Raw genomic sequence first — 16044 nt, 5'->3', positions numbered from 1 at the left:
CCACCCAATGGCCCCACACCAGGCCATCCAGCACTGTAAACCCTGGAGTGTCAAGGAGGCGCCCACCTCCCTTGGTCCCACCCCAGGCTACCTGGTACTGTGAGCCACATGGCTCCCCACTCACAGTCCTGCCACCTCATATAGAGGTCCCTAAACTGGGGAGTTTAATGTGTAGACCAAACTTCCCCAAACAGGCTCCATGCCATGCCAAAACCACCTGCTATGACAAATTCAATTCAAACACATTTGACAGTGGCCATTTAAATATTAGCCAACATAACTGGGTGGGTGGGTGGGAGGGAAGCTGTTCTGGCAGCAGTCTGGCAAAGAGGCACCCCTGGAGCTCCCACCTGCCAGCCCACATCATGAAAGCAGCACATAATTGCATGTACACCCTGTGTGCCACTGGGCTCATCACCCCCAGAGCCTCCTCTTAACTGCCCAGCTCTTCCGCTGTATCAATGGCAGCAGGAGTCTTCACCACTTTTTGTTATGGGCATAGGATTTTCAGGACAGGTAAGTCCCTTGTGTCTGCTTTTGGATCTGCAGCAGCTAAAATAAAAACATAAAAAGGTTTTCCAGTCTGGTGTGTTTGGGGGTAAGGCCATGCTAGGAACCTGTTTGGTTCCAGAGCCAGCATGATCTCCATAGTCTTAGACCAACACTCTAAAAATTACACCACTAATATATTGGATACGCAGAATGTATCTCCAGATGCATCTCCGAATTCAGAGTAAAGCCTTTCTTCTCAGATACGCTGGCCAATATAGGAGCAGTTGTTCTCTTGAAATAAGGGCCAGGGCAGCAGAATTGCTTCATCAGTTTCTATTTTTGATGAACCAGCTTTATCTCTTTCTCTCCCAAGAGCAGAGGCACAAAGACAAAACAATGGCTGTTCCCAAATCTTTAATTTTTCCCTCTAAAGCTGCACATCTCAGGATACCTAAATCACATTCACTTACAGCATTTAAGCCACAGACCTCTGTTGCAAATCCTAGGATACCACAATCACCTTAACATCCAGCATATTGTCTGGTTCAATGATCCACAGACAGTATCATCCACTGAAGGTCCCCTTCCATCATTGTCTTCAGAAAAACAATAAAAAAACAAACTCTGCCATTATTTCATAATGAAAGTATTATTACTAGCAAAGCATATTTCCTTAAAAGAAGCAAAGGGACCCATGCTATTTGCTAAAGCATTTGTAAGCCAACACTGCACACCAGTGGTCATTAAAAGAACCTGCACATTAAATCTGGGTCTACAGTACAAAGTTTCCTAACATCCTTTCTCAACAGAACAAAATTTAATTTCAGTGGCACTGTTAAGACCAACAAACTTTTATTCAAAGTATAAGCTTTTGTACATGTGCACACATTGATATGGAAGTTACCAGTGAATGCACAGATATTTAGAGAGTGGACAGCAACTTAGCATATGTGAAGCTGGTTAACAAAATAGGAATAACAAGCTTAGTATATATGGTCACCAACTTTTCAGGAGATTCAGTAGGTGACCTCAAAGTAGCTGTTTTATTGCAAAGTAACTTCAGGGGCAGACTGGAAAGGGAAAAACAACAACAACAAACCCAGGACTTCAGGGATGTTAGTTTCTTATCTCACTATATATGCTAATCTAATTCAGTCCTTACATCTGTATTCTCATCAAGAAGATATTATTGCTTTAATATGTTTCCATCTGGAATTAAATACAAACAAATGGTGACCATAGGAACTAAGCTTGTTACTGTTTGATCTTTGCATGTGTTAAACATCTTAATTACGTTGTATGCTAACCTACTGCTCACCCTTTATGTATATGTATGGGCTAGTAACTTCTATTTCACTGTATCGGAAGAAGTATGCGTGCACACAGAAGCTTATACCTTGAATAACACTTTGTTGCCACTGGACTCAAACATTGTTCTGTTGCTTCAGACCAACATAGTTATCCACCTGAATCTATCCATTTTCAATGTATCATTGTAAGGCAGCACAAGTTCATATTGAGCAGAGTAACAAAACTTGCCATTGAACATGAAATTTCTATGGTCTGTATTTGGATGAGTACATTTTAAAAGATCAACAATTCCTTAGACATTATTCCAGCAGTGAAACCCTGCTAAGTGAAGTCATCTTAGAAAGTTACAATATTAGAAACAACTAGATTTGTTTTTAAAAGAATTCTATGGTACTTAAACAGTATACAACAGTGTGTGGATTCATTTTTTTCCACATTAAAATGGAACATAACATAATCCTTAGGGAGGAAGCAAATTTGTTTTGTAGAAAAACTTAAGAGAAAAGGGGATTTGGATCATGCTGCTTAGATTCTCATTTTGGTTTTAAATAATGCCTGTTTTTTTCTGGGAATTCTGCTTTGGCAATTATGGTGCTACACCGGAATGTTACCATTTACTGTTATTCTCTTCCTATGGGGTAGTATAATTTGATTCTTGAATTATAGTCTAAACACAAAACTATGTGTTACTTTTACATGCAACATAATTAAATAGCTGCCTTTAGGTGGTCTCTGAACAGTGCACATACCTTATCTAAATAAAATTCTTAATACTCATGTATATGTTTTCAGAAAAAGCAATGCATAAATGATTTATTTTTAATAACTCCTTGTGTGTGATTTTTAAAAGAATATTACTATCAGGATCTTTACTGTGAACTCCATTGTGAACTAATATTGTAATGAAACTGACCTCTTGTTGGCATTGCAATCAGCAAGTAATTTGGTGAAGTCAGCCTTGAAGGGTTGTTGTTAAGCTGTTTAAGCAGCTAAGCAACACCTGTGTGCTCACTAATGGTGCTGGGTGATCAGTGCTGGAAATTGTAGCCATGAGCAGTGGAATGTCCCGAGCATTTGCTCTGGGAATTCCTTTGTTTAAGGTGGGCTCTTCAGGAAGAGCAGCTCAGTGTGTGTGCTTTGCTGAAGCAAGGAACAGTAGACTCCATTGGGCTCAGTTCTCTATCCATCTGCTGTGTAGCATGGAGCCTAGCCACAAAAGGCTTGCCACAATATGATTCCTTTGGAACTACCTTTAAGCTTTTGTGCACTACTTCAGTAAGGTGACTGAAACAGATGAATATGATATACTAGAGGCAAAGCCTGTTGTACCCAGGAATGCAACAGGCACTAGAATGCACACCTTTACTGTGGGCTTCCTGGGGACTGGCTACATGGCAAAAGCTCTGCCTACCCTTGGACTCTTGAGGCTCTGTCTCCGAACCACAAGGAACATCCCTGACCCAGGGAATGTTTATCGCAACCTCCAGCTGCAGCCGTGAAATCTCCTGGAATTGGACTATTGAGATAGGCTCCTGAGATTAAAGGGCTTGCTTGGGAGGCGGAAACTCTGTGGCAGAGAGGTTGCAGGATGGAAGAGGTTGGGACCTGGGGATTTGTTGGAATTGCGGATCATTTCCAGGCAACAGAGATCAGTCCCCCTGGAGAAAAGCCCTGGCTTTGGATCCCATGGAGGTGCAGGGATGCCAGGCACCAGGTGGGAAAAAGAAATGCTTGGTGGCAATCATTGCTAATAAAAATAACCATAAAATAATTCATAAACTTGTCACAGTTTCCTTTAATGAAAATATTTAATTGATAGCAAAATTTGCTTAAAGAACTGAACATTCTTCAGTTCAGTTCAATATCAGAGTAAATAAAAAACTGTTGTATATTAAAATGAAAATATTGGTTTCTCAATTACTGCCTCTGTTAGCTTTCCAAATTTAAAGGAAAATAATCCCATAACAATCAATGAGCTAGTCAAAAAAGACTTACTACACCATCCTCTTGCAGCAGTTTCTTCTGCCTGTACTCTAGCTCCATCCCTTTAAGACAATGGCAATTTGCCATTGTACTGCTTGGTGTAGTGGTTAAGAGCAGTGGCTACTAATGTGTGAGCTGGATTTGATTCCCTGCTACTCCACATGATGGGTGATTTTGGGCTAGTCCCAGTCCTGTTAGAACTTGTTCTTACAGAGCAGTTTCTCTCAGCTTCACCTACCTCACAGGTTGTCTGTTGTGGGGAGAGGAAGGGAAGGCAAATATAAGCCACTCCATTGGGCAGGGAAAAGCAGAGTATAAAAACCAACACTTCTTTTACTGGGAAGGTGATACAGGGAAACAGTATGTTACCCCTTCAACATGTCCCCATAGTGTCATGGAGCTTCTGTTCCCTGTCTGTAATTTCTCTTTCCATGCCATTGCACTCAAATTTGCTTTGTTGGGATGGTTTGGAAAGATTACACCAAGACCAAGGAAAGGGAAAGTGTACATCTTCCCAGTCCCACCAACATCAGCATTATTTCCCCCTGCTGCAATTGTCTGTGATGGCTAACCCCAAAGCAACTCTCCCTTTTCAGATTGCAAATTGCAAACACATGACTTACTCATGAGTAAACATTCACAGGGCACAGGCTTTTCCGGGCTGTCTTGGGTCCCAGAGTGCTGGGGGGGGGGGGCATTTACAGGCCTCCCACAGCCCCACCTCCAGATGGCACACAGAAGTTGCATTAGGAGGCAGCTCATTCCCTCCTAATCTCCTCCAAATTAAAAGAGAACAGGAGGCCAACTTACTGGTAGCAGGGTAGTTCCTCTTCCACCCAGCAAATTTCTGACACTGGAAGCGGAGAGTAGATCCCTTATTAGGCTTCCCTGGCTGAAAACCATCTCTTACTCATGAGTAAACATTCCCAGGGTAGAGGCTTCTCCTGGCTGTCTGCAAGCAATTTCAACTAACTGGTTCTTACTCATAAGGAAACATTACCAGGGCAGAAGATTTTTCTAGATCCCCTGTGTCCCAGAGGCCTACCAGGGGGGCTGTTTTTTTGGGCCTCCATGTGGAGGCTGCACCAAGAGGTGAAACGCTCCCCCACATGTCCTCCAAATTGAAAGAGACCAGAGCAACTAACTGGAAGCAGGGCATGTTCTGAGGCCAGCTCCTCTTCCACCCAGCAAACTTTTGAAACTGGCAGGAGGTTGAAATTGGCGAGCTGATCTCTTATTAACCTTTCCTGGCTGAGAGCTCCCTCGTGATTGGGGCTAAACTACCAGGGCTGAGAGCCCTCCTGATTGGGGCTAAACTATCCTGTCTGAGGGCCATGACATACTCATGAGTACACATTCCCAGGGTAGAGGCTTTCCCTGGCTATCTGCATGCAATTTGACCTGATTGGCCCTCACTCATGAGTATACATTCCCAGGGTAGAGGCTTTTCTTGATTGCATGCAATTTGACCTGATTAGTCCTGATTGGTAGAGTGTGATTTGAACTGATTGGCTCTTATTGGCAGAGTACTATCTGAACTGATTGGTACTCACTCATGAGGAAACTCTCCTTGGTTAGAGGCTTTCCCTGGCTGTCTGCAAGCAATTTGACCTGATTGGCTCTTATTGGCAGAGTGCAATTTGAACTGATTGACCTTCATTGGTAGAGTGCTCTCTCCCTACTGGCAGCATAACCCAAGGAAGGGCTAATCAGATAGGAGTGAGTTGGCTGCATGCAAGTTCAATTTTATAATGTTTAGTGATGATATTTGCAAACAATCTTTACCAGTAAAGATTACTCTCTTTTAAACATCAAAGCACTGTGAGTCTGGATCTGCACTATATCCACAAATGTAACTAATAACTATATACTTTCAAAATTCTGTTACTCTGCAGCTCTTTTCTCTGGAGGGACTGGACTTAGTACCAAGTCAAGTCCAAACGCCAAAAGCTTCAATCCAGAGCAATGAAAGTGAATAGCTGAGATCAAATAATGTATTTTGCAGATTCTGTTTTCCCATCCTATGTAGTGAAAAATTTCTTCTGATGTTTAAGGTGCCCTCAGGAATGGCACTGAATAAGACAGTGGTTCAATGTGGTACTCTGCTATTATACAAGCTTTTGTTCTATTTTCACACAAGAGCTTGTAAAGGGGGGGGCACATACCCCCCCCCCTTCTCACTGGAGTCCCCTTTTTTCATCCCATGTTATTCCTGATTGCCCTCCTGCTTTGATTTTTTGTGGGGAAATGTATGGAAAACAACACTGGGAGTGGAGAAAGGGCATACTTTGCTACTTTTCTCAAGTTACACATTCATGTACCTCGAAGGGACGCTTATGAAAGTCTCCTTTTACAAATTTCTCCAAGGATCTCAGAGTTTTGAATCACTTTGCCTCACTTGTGGAATGTAAACAGTCGTTTAGGCACTTGCAAGTCTTCTGTTTTTATTTCTAGACTTTGTAAATACGGTGCACACATAGTTTGCCACATCTTTCAGTACCTTTATTCCCATCCCCCAAGTCAACATGACAAAATCTGTACAAACACAGGTGTGCATTTGCATTTGTGAAACATAATGTAAAAACAATGTACAATTGCATCAAGATTTCATTTTGATATTGTGTTTAATCAATGTGCAAAAGTCACATGCTTAAATCTCAGTGAAATTAAAAATGAAGAAAATGAACAGAAGAAGAATGCTTTGGCAAGCTAGATAGACAGAAACTCTGGAATCAATTTTAACTATTTTCCATGTTAAATCAGAAGGAAGAGTGAATGTGGACTGGAGCCAACCTATGGAATAACAATAGAATGAACAAATGGATTTCCCTATTTTGACAGAGTGCATAATTTTTAAAAAAGCCTAGATGTTTGGAGGTGGGTTATATACTGCAATTTCCTTTTGCACTTCCTTTTAAAACATACCTGCTTTAAGTTTCCCTCTTCAGATATTTTCAACTCATTGTATTTCCATTTCCACAGAGATTTCTCAGATTTCAGTTTCTCTACTTCCTTTTCTAGAGATGAGCGTACTCTAAATTAAGACAAAAATTATCATAAAATAATAAATTCAGGTGGATAGCCATGCTCCTTTGAAGCAGCAGTACAAAGTCTGAATTCAGTGGCCAGCAAAGTTTTATTTTGGGTATTTGCTTGTGTGTGCACACATACTTCTTCATATACACTGAAATAGAACTCATTGACCATTACATATAAGGACCAAATAGAGTTTAGATCCTAGAATCATAGATTTGGAAGGGGACCTTCAGGCCATCTAGTCCAACCCCCTGCTCATTGCATATGTGTGGGTATGGCCAAGTGTCATAAAAGAAGTGGTGCAATCAATACCCACCCTCTTTGCTCCTTGGAGATTTGGATGGAAGCTCCCAACCCACACACCCTGTTTCAAGCACTTTGCCCAATTAAAATGTTTGTATTTCAAGGTTGTTTACCAGTTATTCTGCACCATTAAGTTGTACATTAATAATTTGACTACCTTTTGTTGAAGCTGGCAGTTTTGGGTCTGGGGAGGATACTTTTGGGGGGAGTCTGTGTCTGCGAACTAGAGCTTCCATCACAGGGGCCTCTTTAGGAGTCTGCAGGGATGCTGAGCCATAGCACCAACCCAGCTGGGAGGCAGACAATCTCACATTGTGGAGCAACTGGGGGGAACCAAATGGAGGCCTTAGGATTCCTCCAGTTCAAGGTTGCCTTCCCTTGGTGGTCCCAGCAGGCAAGGGGAGCTGTGGTCTATGAGAGGTTGAGTGCTTGGCAGCTCCAGTGGCACTGCTGGCGTCAGAGCTTCCTTGCAGTCCCTTATGGCTGTGCCAACACTCCTGCTGGGGGGGGGGAAGGGGTCAAATAAAACTGTGGCCAATTTTATGCCAAAAATGGTAAACCAGTATGTGTGTCCTCTTTGTGGCCAATTTTGCCAACCTGCTAGGCAATCAACCAAAAGCATCCATGTATAAGTAATCTGTTATAAACTCCTTTATTAAGCTGTATATGAAAAACTGCTACTATTCACAGGTCTTACCAATCACTTTCATCTAGTCTTAGCTATATTTACTGCTCAGTTACTTCTTGACTCTAAATGTGCACTAAGGATGTGGTAGCTGTTGCAATTTGCTTGGTTCTCAGATGTTATTTTGTTCAAGGCAGAGCTACTTCTCTTAACTGCAGATAGGTCTTTGACACAGAATAAATATTTAGTACCAGTAGCAAAAACTGACATCTTTTTATACCAGAATAAATCATCATATGGTCTATGTTACCAATCAGATGCTTTGCAATTGATCAACAAATGTGGCTGTAGCACTCACCCAGAGAAGCTGTTGTTGCAGCAGCAGGGGTCAATGAGATGCACAAGGAAGTAACGAGTCTGACAGGGCCTGATGCCCGATGTGTTTTCTGGGCCACGTGACCATGGCTTTCCCCAGAATCACAAGATAGGGGATGCCAGGGGTGGGTGGGCAGGCTCCTCAGAACCCATATAAGAACTGGAGCTGGGAGGCTTGTTCTCTTACCCCATTATTGCTGCTTCCCACCCTCCTGCCCTATTCTTGGTATTTGGTTGTGGTTACGTCATTCTATTGGCATTTTGTTATGTCAGTATTTCATCACAACTGGTGATTATGTGGGTAGGTGGATCCTTTGGAGCAAATCCCATGCCTGCATGCCAGGCTTTACCAGGTCAGGGGCTTCCATAAGAAGCTGGGTACATGCTGAGCTGTGGGTCTCTTCTGCTAGGGAAGCAGCCCCCTCATATAGCAGGTGGCTGGGAGAGTCCTAACAGAAGCTGACCGCCACAAGGCTCCCATCTCATGCTATCCTCCCATTGTCCTGAATGCCTTTGGATAGGGGGAGCTTGACCTATATGTCACTCAGTCCCCTTGGGGTGGCCTGCTGGTATGAAGCTGACTTGCAGTTGGCTGGCTGCAAGGGCTGGTTCTGCCCAGGTCTTGCCATGCTCATGTGCATAACAATAACGTTCTAGCCTAATTTATTACCAACTATAGTGTATGTGTCTTCTGTTTGTCTCAGAATATGGCACACTGCCATGCAATATCTTGGCTGTAACATAGTGCAATAGATATAGCCTTGCTACAGAAAATCTAAAATATATGGCATAACTTTTCTAAGCTGCTGTTGTCAGCTACATACTTGGAGAGAGATAGAGAACTTAATAGAGGTGATAGATTTATGGGACAATGCAAACTATGTGACCACTAATATGATTTTTAAAAAATGTACTGAAAAGAATGCCATTTAAAATTATTGCTTTAAGAATCTTTTGAACTTACTTTTGTTCTCTCTGCAAGATTTTCTGCATTTCATGAAGTCTTAACATAGAAATGTGAATGATGTCATCATCCTGAGAATGGATTAGATGGTTCTTGTTTGGGGTAGGATTTTCCAGAGAAACTGCAGTTGTACATTTACTTCCGAAATTAAGAAGTTCCAAATTGATTCCCTGATTGTGATATTCTAAGGAATTTTCAACCGTGCAAATATCCTGAGAAGAAATTATGTTAACGTGTCAGCAAAGCAGTTCTATCTTCCCAGTAGAAAAACACGCACCCACTTATTAGTAGCTGATAGTTCCCATGTGAGAAACCAAAAAGAAAAATTGTCCATTCCCAGTGATTAGAGGCTGATTTCTAGAGTTTTGAATGATATTATACTGTGCCAATCAATGCTTCAGTATTGTGGAAGCAGTTGGTTTAATACTATGAAAGCAAATTGAAATGGGCCTGTAGGAAATTATTGTTTTTCTTTGTGATTTTCAAAGGTCCATTCTGCAGGACTTAAATGTAGCAGAAGTCTTACTTTTTGTAAAGGCTATTAATTCGACGTTTCGCATGACATCGCACACAATTTGCAACACTCCCGCAAGAAGCGCTTCGTTGTAGCACTTTTCGGGGGTTTCCCCCTGAAAAGTGGTTTCCCCCTGAAAAAAACACTACACTTCTGAGCACAAGCTACAACATCAGCGAAAGACATGTGCATTCTCAATGTAGCGGTAGAAAGAATGTCCCTCCCCCACTCTCGCCCCTGAACTTCCGGAGAAGCGATCACCATTTTTTCCCTTAGACCGGAGAAAGCAACAAGCGAGTGAGCGAGGCTTCTCCGGCTAAAGTCAGTCCCCAGAAGTGCTTAAGAGTAAAACAAAGCTCCCTACTGCAAGTATCTTTAAAGTTCCCAAGCACAATACAGCCCCTTGTTCAACACTGCCTATAATTTCGGCCACAAATCGCAACCATGGGGGGGATTTTTTTTTTTTTACTTGAGGAGCATGTAAACGAATAAGTGCCAGCTCCTATGCCACCAATGATTGAACAAATATTTGTTGCAATTAGTGTGTTTGAGTTTTTAAAAAACAGTTCTTAAAGGGAAAGGGGCTTTTCGGGAGCATGAACACAACAGCCCATTGGTTGTTCCATTTGATTGACAGCCAAGGGCGGGAAGAAGCACAGAAAAATATTGCTTCCTTTGTTGCGATTCCAGCGAGACCGGAAACCTGCGGGGAATGAATACAACTCTACTGGGACTTCAATATTCCACTAAAATTAAAGGTACGCGGAAAGACGAAATTCCACTATTTAATATGGCGTTTTTGCATTCTGGAAACATTGGTCCTTGTGCGGAATTCCCCAAAGTATTTACTCATAACTATTTACCTCATGGACACAATTTCCATCACAGATTTCGTTATCTTGGACATATTTAAGAAGTTCTTTCCCCAGAAGGTTTGTATTGTCTTCTTTCATCCAGTACAAGTCACAAGAATTAAAATTCTTTTCCCAAATATTGTCAGTTTCGACTTCTTGATTCTTTCTACGTACATGTTGTTTAATTTTTTTCAAGACACTCAGCTCTTTCAGTGTGGATTCCAGCCTGAGCTTCAACTGCCTCCCCTCTTCACGTGCTTTATTTCGTTCTGCCCGGACTTTGCTCCATTTCTCCCGCCAGTTGGCAGTGCAGTCTGACCACCAACGCATGGTCTTCTCCATTTGAGCTGTCCTGGCCTTGGCATCTTCAAGCTCTCGAATCCGTAGTTCCTCACATATTTCCCAGTCACTGCTATTATAAATATACATACAGTGGTGATAGGATGAAGAAGGAAAGACTCTTTGTGTCATTATATTTGATTTACAGGTTCTGTGTGTTCTTGCATAGTTCTCTTCTGCACCTTCTTTCTGTTGGTTTTTCAAAAGTTGCTTATCTTCCATTAAATTACAAACAGAATCAAAATACATGTCTTGAGATAGTTATATAAATTAACAGGTGAACTATTTCATTAAAATACAGGCTATCCAGGTGTGGCATTGGAATGGAAACACTTCCGAACTCAACACTCCAGGTTCTAACCAAGCAGTCAGTTCCCTTTGGGTTGGGAAAGGCACATCCTGCAGTGTTTTCTTACATAGTCCTTCAAGGGCAAAACATGGTGATTTAAAGGGGGAATGAGAATCCCCCACACAATACTCCCCCACGCTTACCAATGTCAGTGATCTTATGGGCTGTCCTTACCTAAAGGACCAAAAAAAAAGGAAGAGGATAATTAAATACTTGTATAAATGAACATTAAAATTAATGACATGTTTTAGATTGCAATACTCACTCCTTTAAAGTTAATTTGCCATTAGTAATACAAAAATACAATTAGAGAAGACAACATATTAAGCAAAGTTCAGTATTCACATGTCTGACTTTCCTTTTCTCCATTAGAAGATGATTTTTAAAATTCTCTAACAGTGAGGTTCAAATTGAATTAGACCTAAATAGATGCTATTTTTTTCCAGTCACCATTTTATTGTTAACCATCAGCAAATACACTGGTTCTTATACAGCATGGTTTGTGTGGGAGCTATGAAGCCAATAATCTTGTTCCCTTTCTCAAAGCCAAGTTCCACAAGGTTACATCTTGGGGTGATGAGGATGGGGGAAATAGTCATGTATTAGGGAAAATGCATAGTTGAATCTGCTGCAAGAAACTATATCTGGTAGATTATCTTAATAGAATTTAAGCAAAATATTTCATCTTGACACTTTCTCTCCACTCACTTTATAAATTACTGAGAATAAATAGTACTCCATATAAAGAAATTTATAATTCCACTTCGAAAAGTTCATGTTACAGTTTAAAAAATCATATCTTGTGCTATTTAGTAAGACAAATTTTTCCAAGTATATAAAAAGATTAATCCAAAAGCCAAGAGAAACAGGATCTCATCCATTATGCTTAATACAAGCAATTCTTAATCCAAATCCAAATAATAAATAAAGCTTATCTATATTTTGTCCCTCCCACAGGGCCTGATGGATTCTACAGCTGAGTTTACTTGAATAGCATTCAATGCTTGAAGTCCTTTGGAGATTTTTAAGCAAAGGCTGCATAGCCATCTGACAGAGAGGCTGATTCTGTGAAGGTTCAAGGAGGTAGCAGGTTACAATGGATGAGCGCTAGGATGGTGAGTGTCCTGCACAGTGCAGGGGGTTGGATTAGATGACCCATCGAGTCCCTTCCAACTATATGATTCCTCCCACATACCATAGGAGAGCATTGTCAACACTATTCCATAGAAAAGCTGTCAGGTAAAGTGCAGTATTATAAGACAAAAACCTTAAAAACTGAATCTCGCTTTTAGAATTTTGTACATCACAAAAATGTAAAATCTACAACTGGTTTAGTCATGCTAAAAATTGCTGGTGTTGGCACCCTGGCTTCTGCACTTCCTTCCTGGGGTTGCAAGCCCAGCCAAAGACACACTGCACCAGCAAGCCCTGAAGCTGGGAAAGTTGACAGCCAGATTGCAGCAAGGCATGGCTTTGGCCAAGTCTACTCAGGAGTCAGACAGCTTGAATGACCTCAGCCAGTTCTCAGCAGTATGCTTGGCAATAGAAGCCAGCCCAGCTGAGTTTCTACCAGAGGGAACCCTGGAAGTGAGACCCAGGAGAGCTTTGCTAGGAGAACAGGGACAACAAACAGCACTGACCTTCTTAAGGAAGAGATGAATACTGTAGTGTTTGGGAAGACACAAATACAAAAGAACTTAGAAATTAAGGAAATAAGCTTCAAGAATTCTCAAAAGTCTGCATTTCAGAACTAAAGACTGTACAACTACTGATTTATACCTAAAAACTCATTCCAGCTGCCCTTTCCCGGTATATGGAATGAAATCTTTGATTCTGTTTGACTTTTACAAGAGCTATTCTAAAGGGGTTTCACTAAAGGGGGGTTCCTGTACCTTCCCATGATGTTCTAAGGCTGCATCAAAAGCCAAATTATCTTTCAGACACAGGGTGGGGCAGCCTTAATATCAGTAAAGAAACCACATTACTTGGGTGGCTTAGTCCAGGAAGGAACAGATTTGGAGGGTGTGTGAATCTGCTCTGAGGGAGGAAGGTAGATGGCAGTAATCATACATGGATAGTATCCCTCTGGCCACTGGTCACAATAATTGTAGTACGAGTGAATGTGTGTACGCATGAATTGCAGCAGTAGGCTCTTCTTCAAACCTTCGTACATAGTTTGAACAGACTCTATACTCTATACTCAAAACTACTTAGACAAACATTCTTACTTCACAATTTGCAATACATAAACTATATAAAAACTATGTGAAACATGAACAAATGGCAGAATTCTTAACCACGCATAAGGGCTGTTCATGCAGGCTTATCATACAGACAGTTTCTGTAGTCCTTCTCTCTCCCCCCCCAACCCATCTGCCTGCACAGATTCAGAATTTGCACAGGGATTTCTATGCCCTTTTAACCTTGAAAGCCTATGCCTAGCAGTGATTTTTCCCCTTGTGATTCTGCTTCTGCATGTGTTTGTGAGATTGAAAGTAGAGGAAAATGGACCCGAAACTTTAGAACTTGGAACGGATGCTGATGCAACCCACTGGCAATGCGGATGTCTCGATGGTACCAGAAACTCGAAGCCAATTATCAAGAAGGTTCAGTGTTTCTATGTGATAACAGTGAACAACACTTCCTCTCTAAGCTAAGTCTGCAAATGTAATCCATAAGAAGTGCATTTTTCATGTGTGACAATTATTTCGATTGGCATAGATGGACACTTTCACAGCATGTTCATCCTTCTTCGGAAAAAAAAAACCCGCAAATGATAATTGAAAAAACACCTTGAATGAGGGATTGAATATGTCTGGGAGAAAAATCTGGAGATAATTTATTTAACATAAATTACAACTGACTTCAGAAGCAATTTCTTACATTCCTGAATTTCCTCAGATACTCAGCCAATAAAACCATATCTAGCAGCGATATGATTTCACACAAACTTCTCGGCTAAACTAGTTACTCAGTTCAAACATCTAATTTAAACAGGCATTTAATCTGACTTGTTCCCATTCTGTGACAAGACATACTTATGCTGTTATTTTTTCCCCCTATCACCTCTTTTGAAGACTGTAAATGCAGAGTAGATATATGACCTCTTCAGGAGCACATTGTCCCTACACTCCACAAGGAAAACATATGTTAGTACAGATACATAGATAATAATAAAATTTAGAACTTAGTCTTTTAGAGTAAACAGTGGAAATTAACATGTTTTAAAGCTACAAAGAGATGATATATTAACCTTCTACTCATTCTGAGATTGCTTCCACATGGAAGCCCTTTGCCTTGGTTTGAGCACTTTTCCCCCTCATTCTTACACATCTGCTATTATTGTCTTGTTTCCAGATTTCCATAGTCCTCAGTAGTATTTTTCCTGAAACCGCTGTATGCCAATTTTTTTTTGTGGAGAAAAAAAAATAACACACTATCTGGTTTTATTACAACACAGGAATAGGACACATAGGACCCACCCATATCCCACCATATTCACAGGTTCAGCCCACTATGGGTGACATTACCTGGCATTTGATTCTTGCCATCCCACCATAGGGCATTTTGACTATTTAAAAAAACAGACAATAAAATCAATAATTACTGTACATACTCGCATATAAGCCGACCCGCATATAAGCCGAGGTATCCAATTTTACCACAAAATCTGGGCAAACTAATTGACTCACACGTAAGCCAAGGGGGGGAATGCTCCATCATCACAGGCTCTCCCATCCATCCTCCCCCCCCCAACAAATACAGAAAAGTCAAGAGGATCAATAGCTGCTGGTTTCTGTACCCTGTTTTTCACCCAAAGAAACCAAAATAATAGTTTGGAGACGTGATTAAGAAGAGGAAGAAATGAAGGCAAAAGTAAAAAAAAAGATCAGAGTCCCTCAATCAAAGTGTTGATGCCCTACAAGCTGCCAGAGCAATGATTGGCTTGCTGGAGAGGGCTTTTATTTCAATTACCGTATATACCCGCGTATAAGCCGATGAGGGCTTTTTCAGTGTGAAAAAAGGTGCTGAAAAACTAGGCTTATAAGCGAGTATATAGGGTACAATTGTAAGAGTGGGCACAAACCATATGATGAGCCAAAATTCATGCAGAATTCTAGCCAGATCAGATGTCTGGAGGCAATGTTCAGCACACACATAGTTTCTGAAGAAATGTCCAAGTTGTTTAGAAAATGAAACTCACCAGAAATTCCCGTACTCACAAAAGGGCTTTGCTGCTTGGTATGATGGAGGATTGCTTAGCTAGCTTATTTAATCAGAGGCAGGGGTCTTTGCTTTGCCCTGAGTCCCTCGATATTGTGATTTAGGTTTTATTTGTTTGTTTCCCACAAAGGGTGGGAAAATCGGGACTAAATTCCTCATTTACATAGCATTTTTGTTTAGTGGGATTTTCCTGCTGTCTGCTTCCTTGGTGGTTTCCCTTCCTTTTTCTCTTCATTTAATTTCACCTCCCACTATGAGTTGCAGTAAGATGAGGGATTGCTCTTTGGGTATTTTTTAATGGCTGCTTGTGGGGAGGGAGGCTTCAAATTAGTTCTTTGCTATTTTATTCCCCCCCCCCACACACACACACTGACTTTTTGTTTGGTGGTGATCTGTATTTGTCTTTACTGCCCACTGACTGTACTTTTCTGACTATTGCTCTCCAATTGACCCCCCCCCTTGATCTGCTTCTCCTTGGGGGATGATCTGTGTTTGTCAGCCTGCCTCCCACACCCTGCCTTGAGGCATGTTCCAGGATTAATGGTGTGACTTCCCTTTATTCCTAGCTCTCCATTTGAAACCACCACTGACCTGATTCTCCTCCATCGAACTGTAGAACATCTAAGGCAGCATGTGCCAGCAGATCTCCATGGGGTATGAGTAAAAAATCAACAC

The 16044-nt window shown here is 41.3% G+C and overlaps 1 protein-coding gene across 1 annotated transcript in view; it reads right to left on the bottom strand.

The window, feature by feature from the left end:
• CCDC102B (coiled-coil domain containing 102B) overlaps positions 1 to 16044 on the bottom strand; it is an 89067-nt gene that overhangs the window by 62828 nt on the left and 10195 nt on the right. Inside the window, exons 2-4 of the mRNA XM_077352863.1 lie at positions 10467 to 11319; positions 9090 to 9301; positions 6712 to 6820 (exon numbers count right to left, since the gene is read on the bottom strand). Of these exons, the coding sequence (XP_077208978.1) occupies positions 6712 to 6820; positions 9090 to 9301; positions 10467 to 11045 (900 nt within the window). The 5' untranslated portion in view covers positions 11046 to 11319. The remainder of the gene's footprint in view (positions 1 to 6711; positions 6821 to 9089; positions 9302 to 10466; positions 11320 to 16044) is intronic.

Source organism: Paroedura picta, chromosome 9, assembly GCF_049243985.1.
Source record: "Paroedura picta isolate Pp20150507F chromosome 9, Ppicta_v3.0, whole genome shotgun sequence".
NCBI classification, from domain to species: domain Eukaryota; kingdom Metazoa; phylum Chordata; class Lepidosauria; order Squamata; family Gekkonidae; genus Paroedura; species Paroedura picta.
This window is presented reverse-complemented; position numbering and strand designations above follow the sequence as displayed.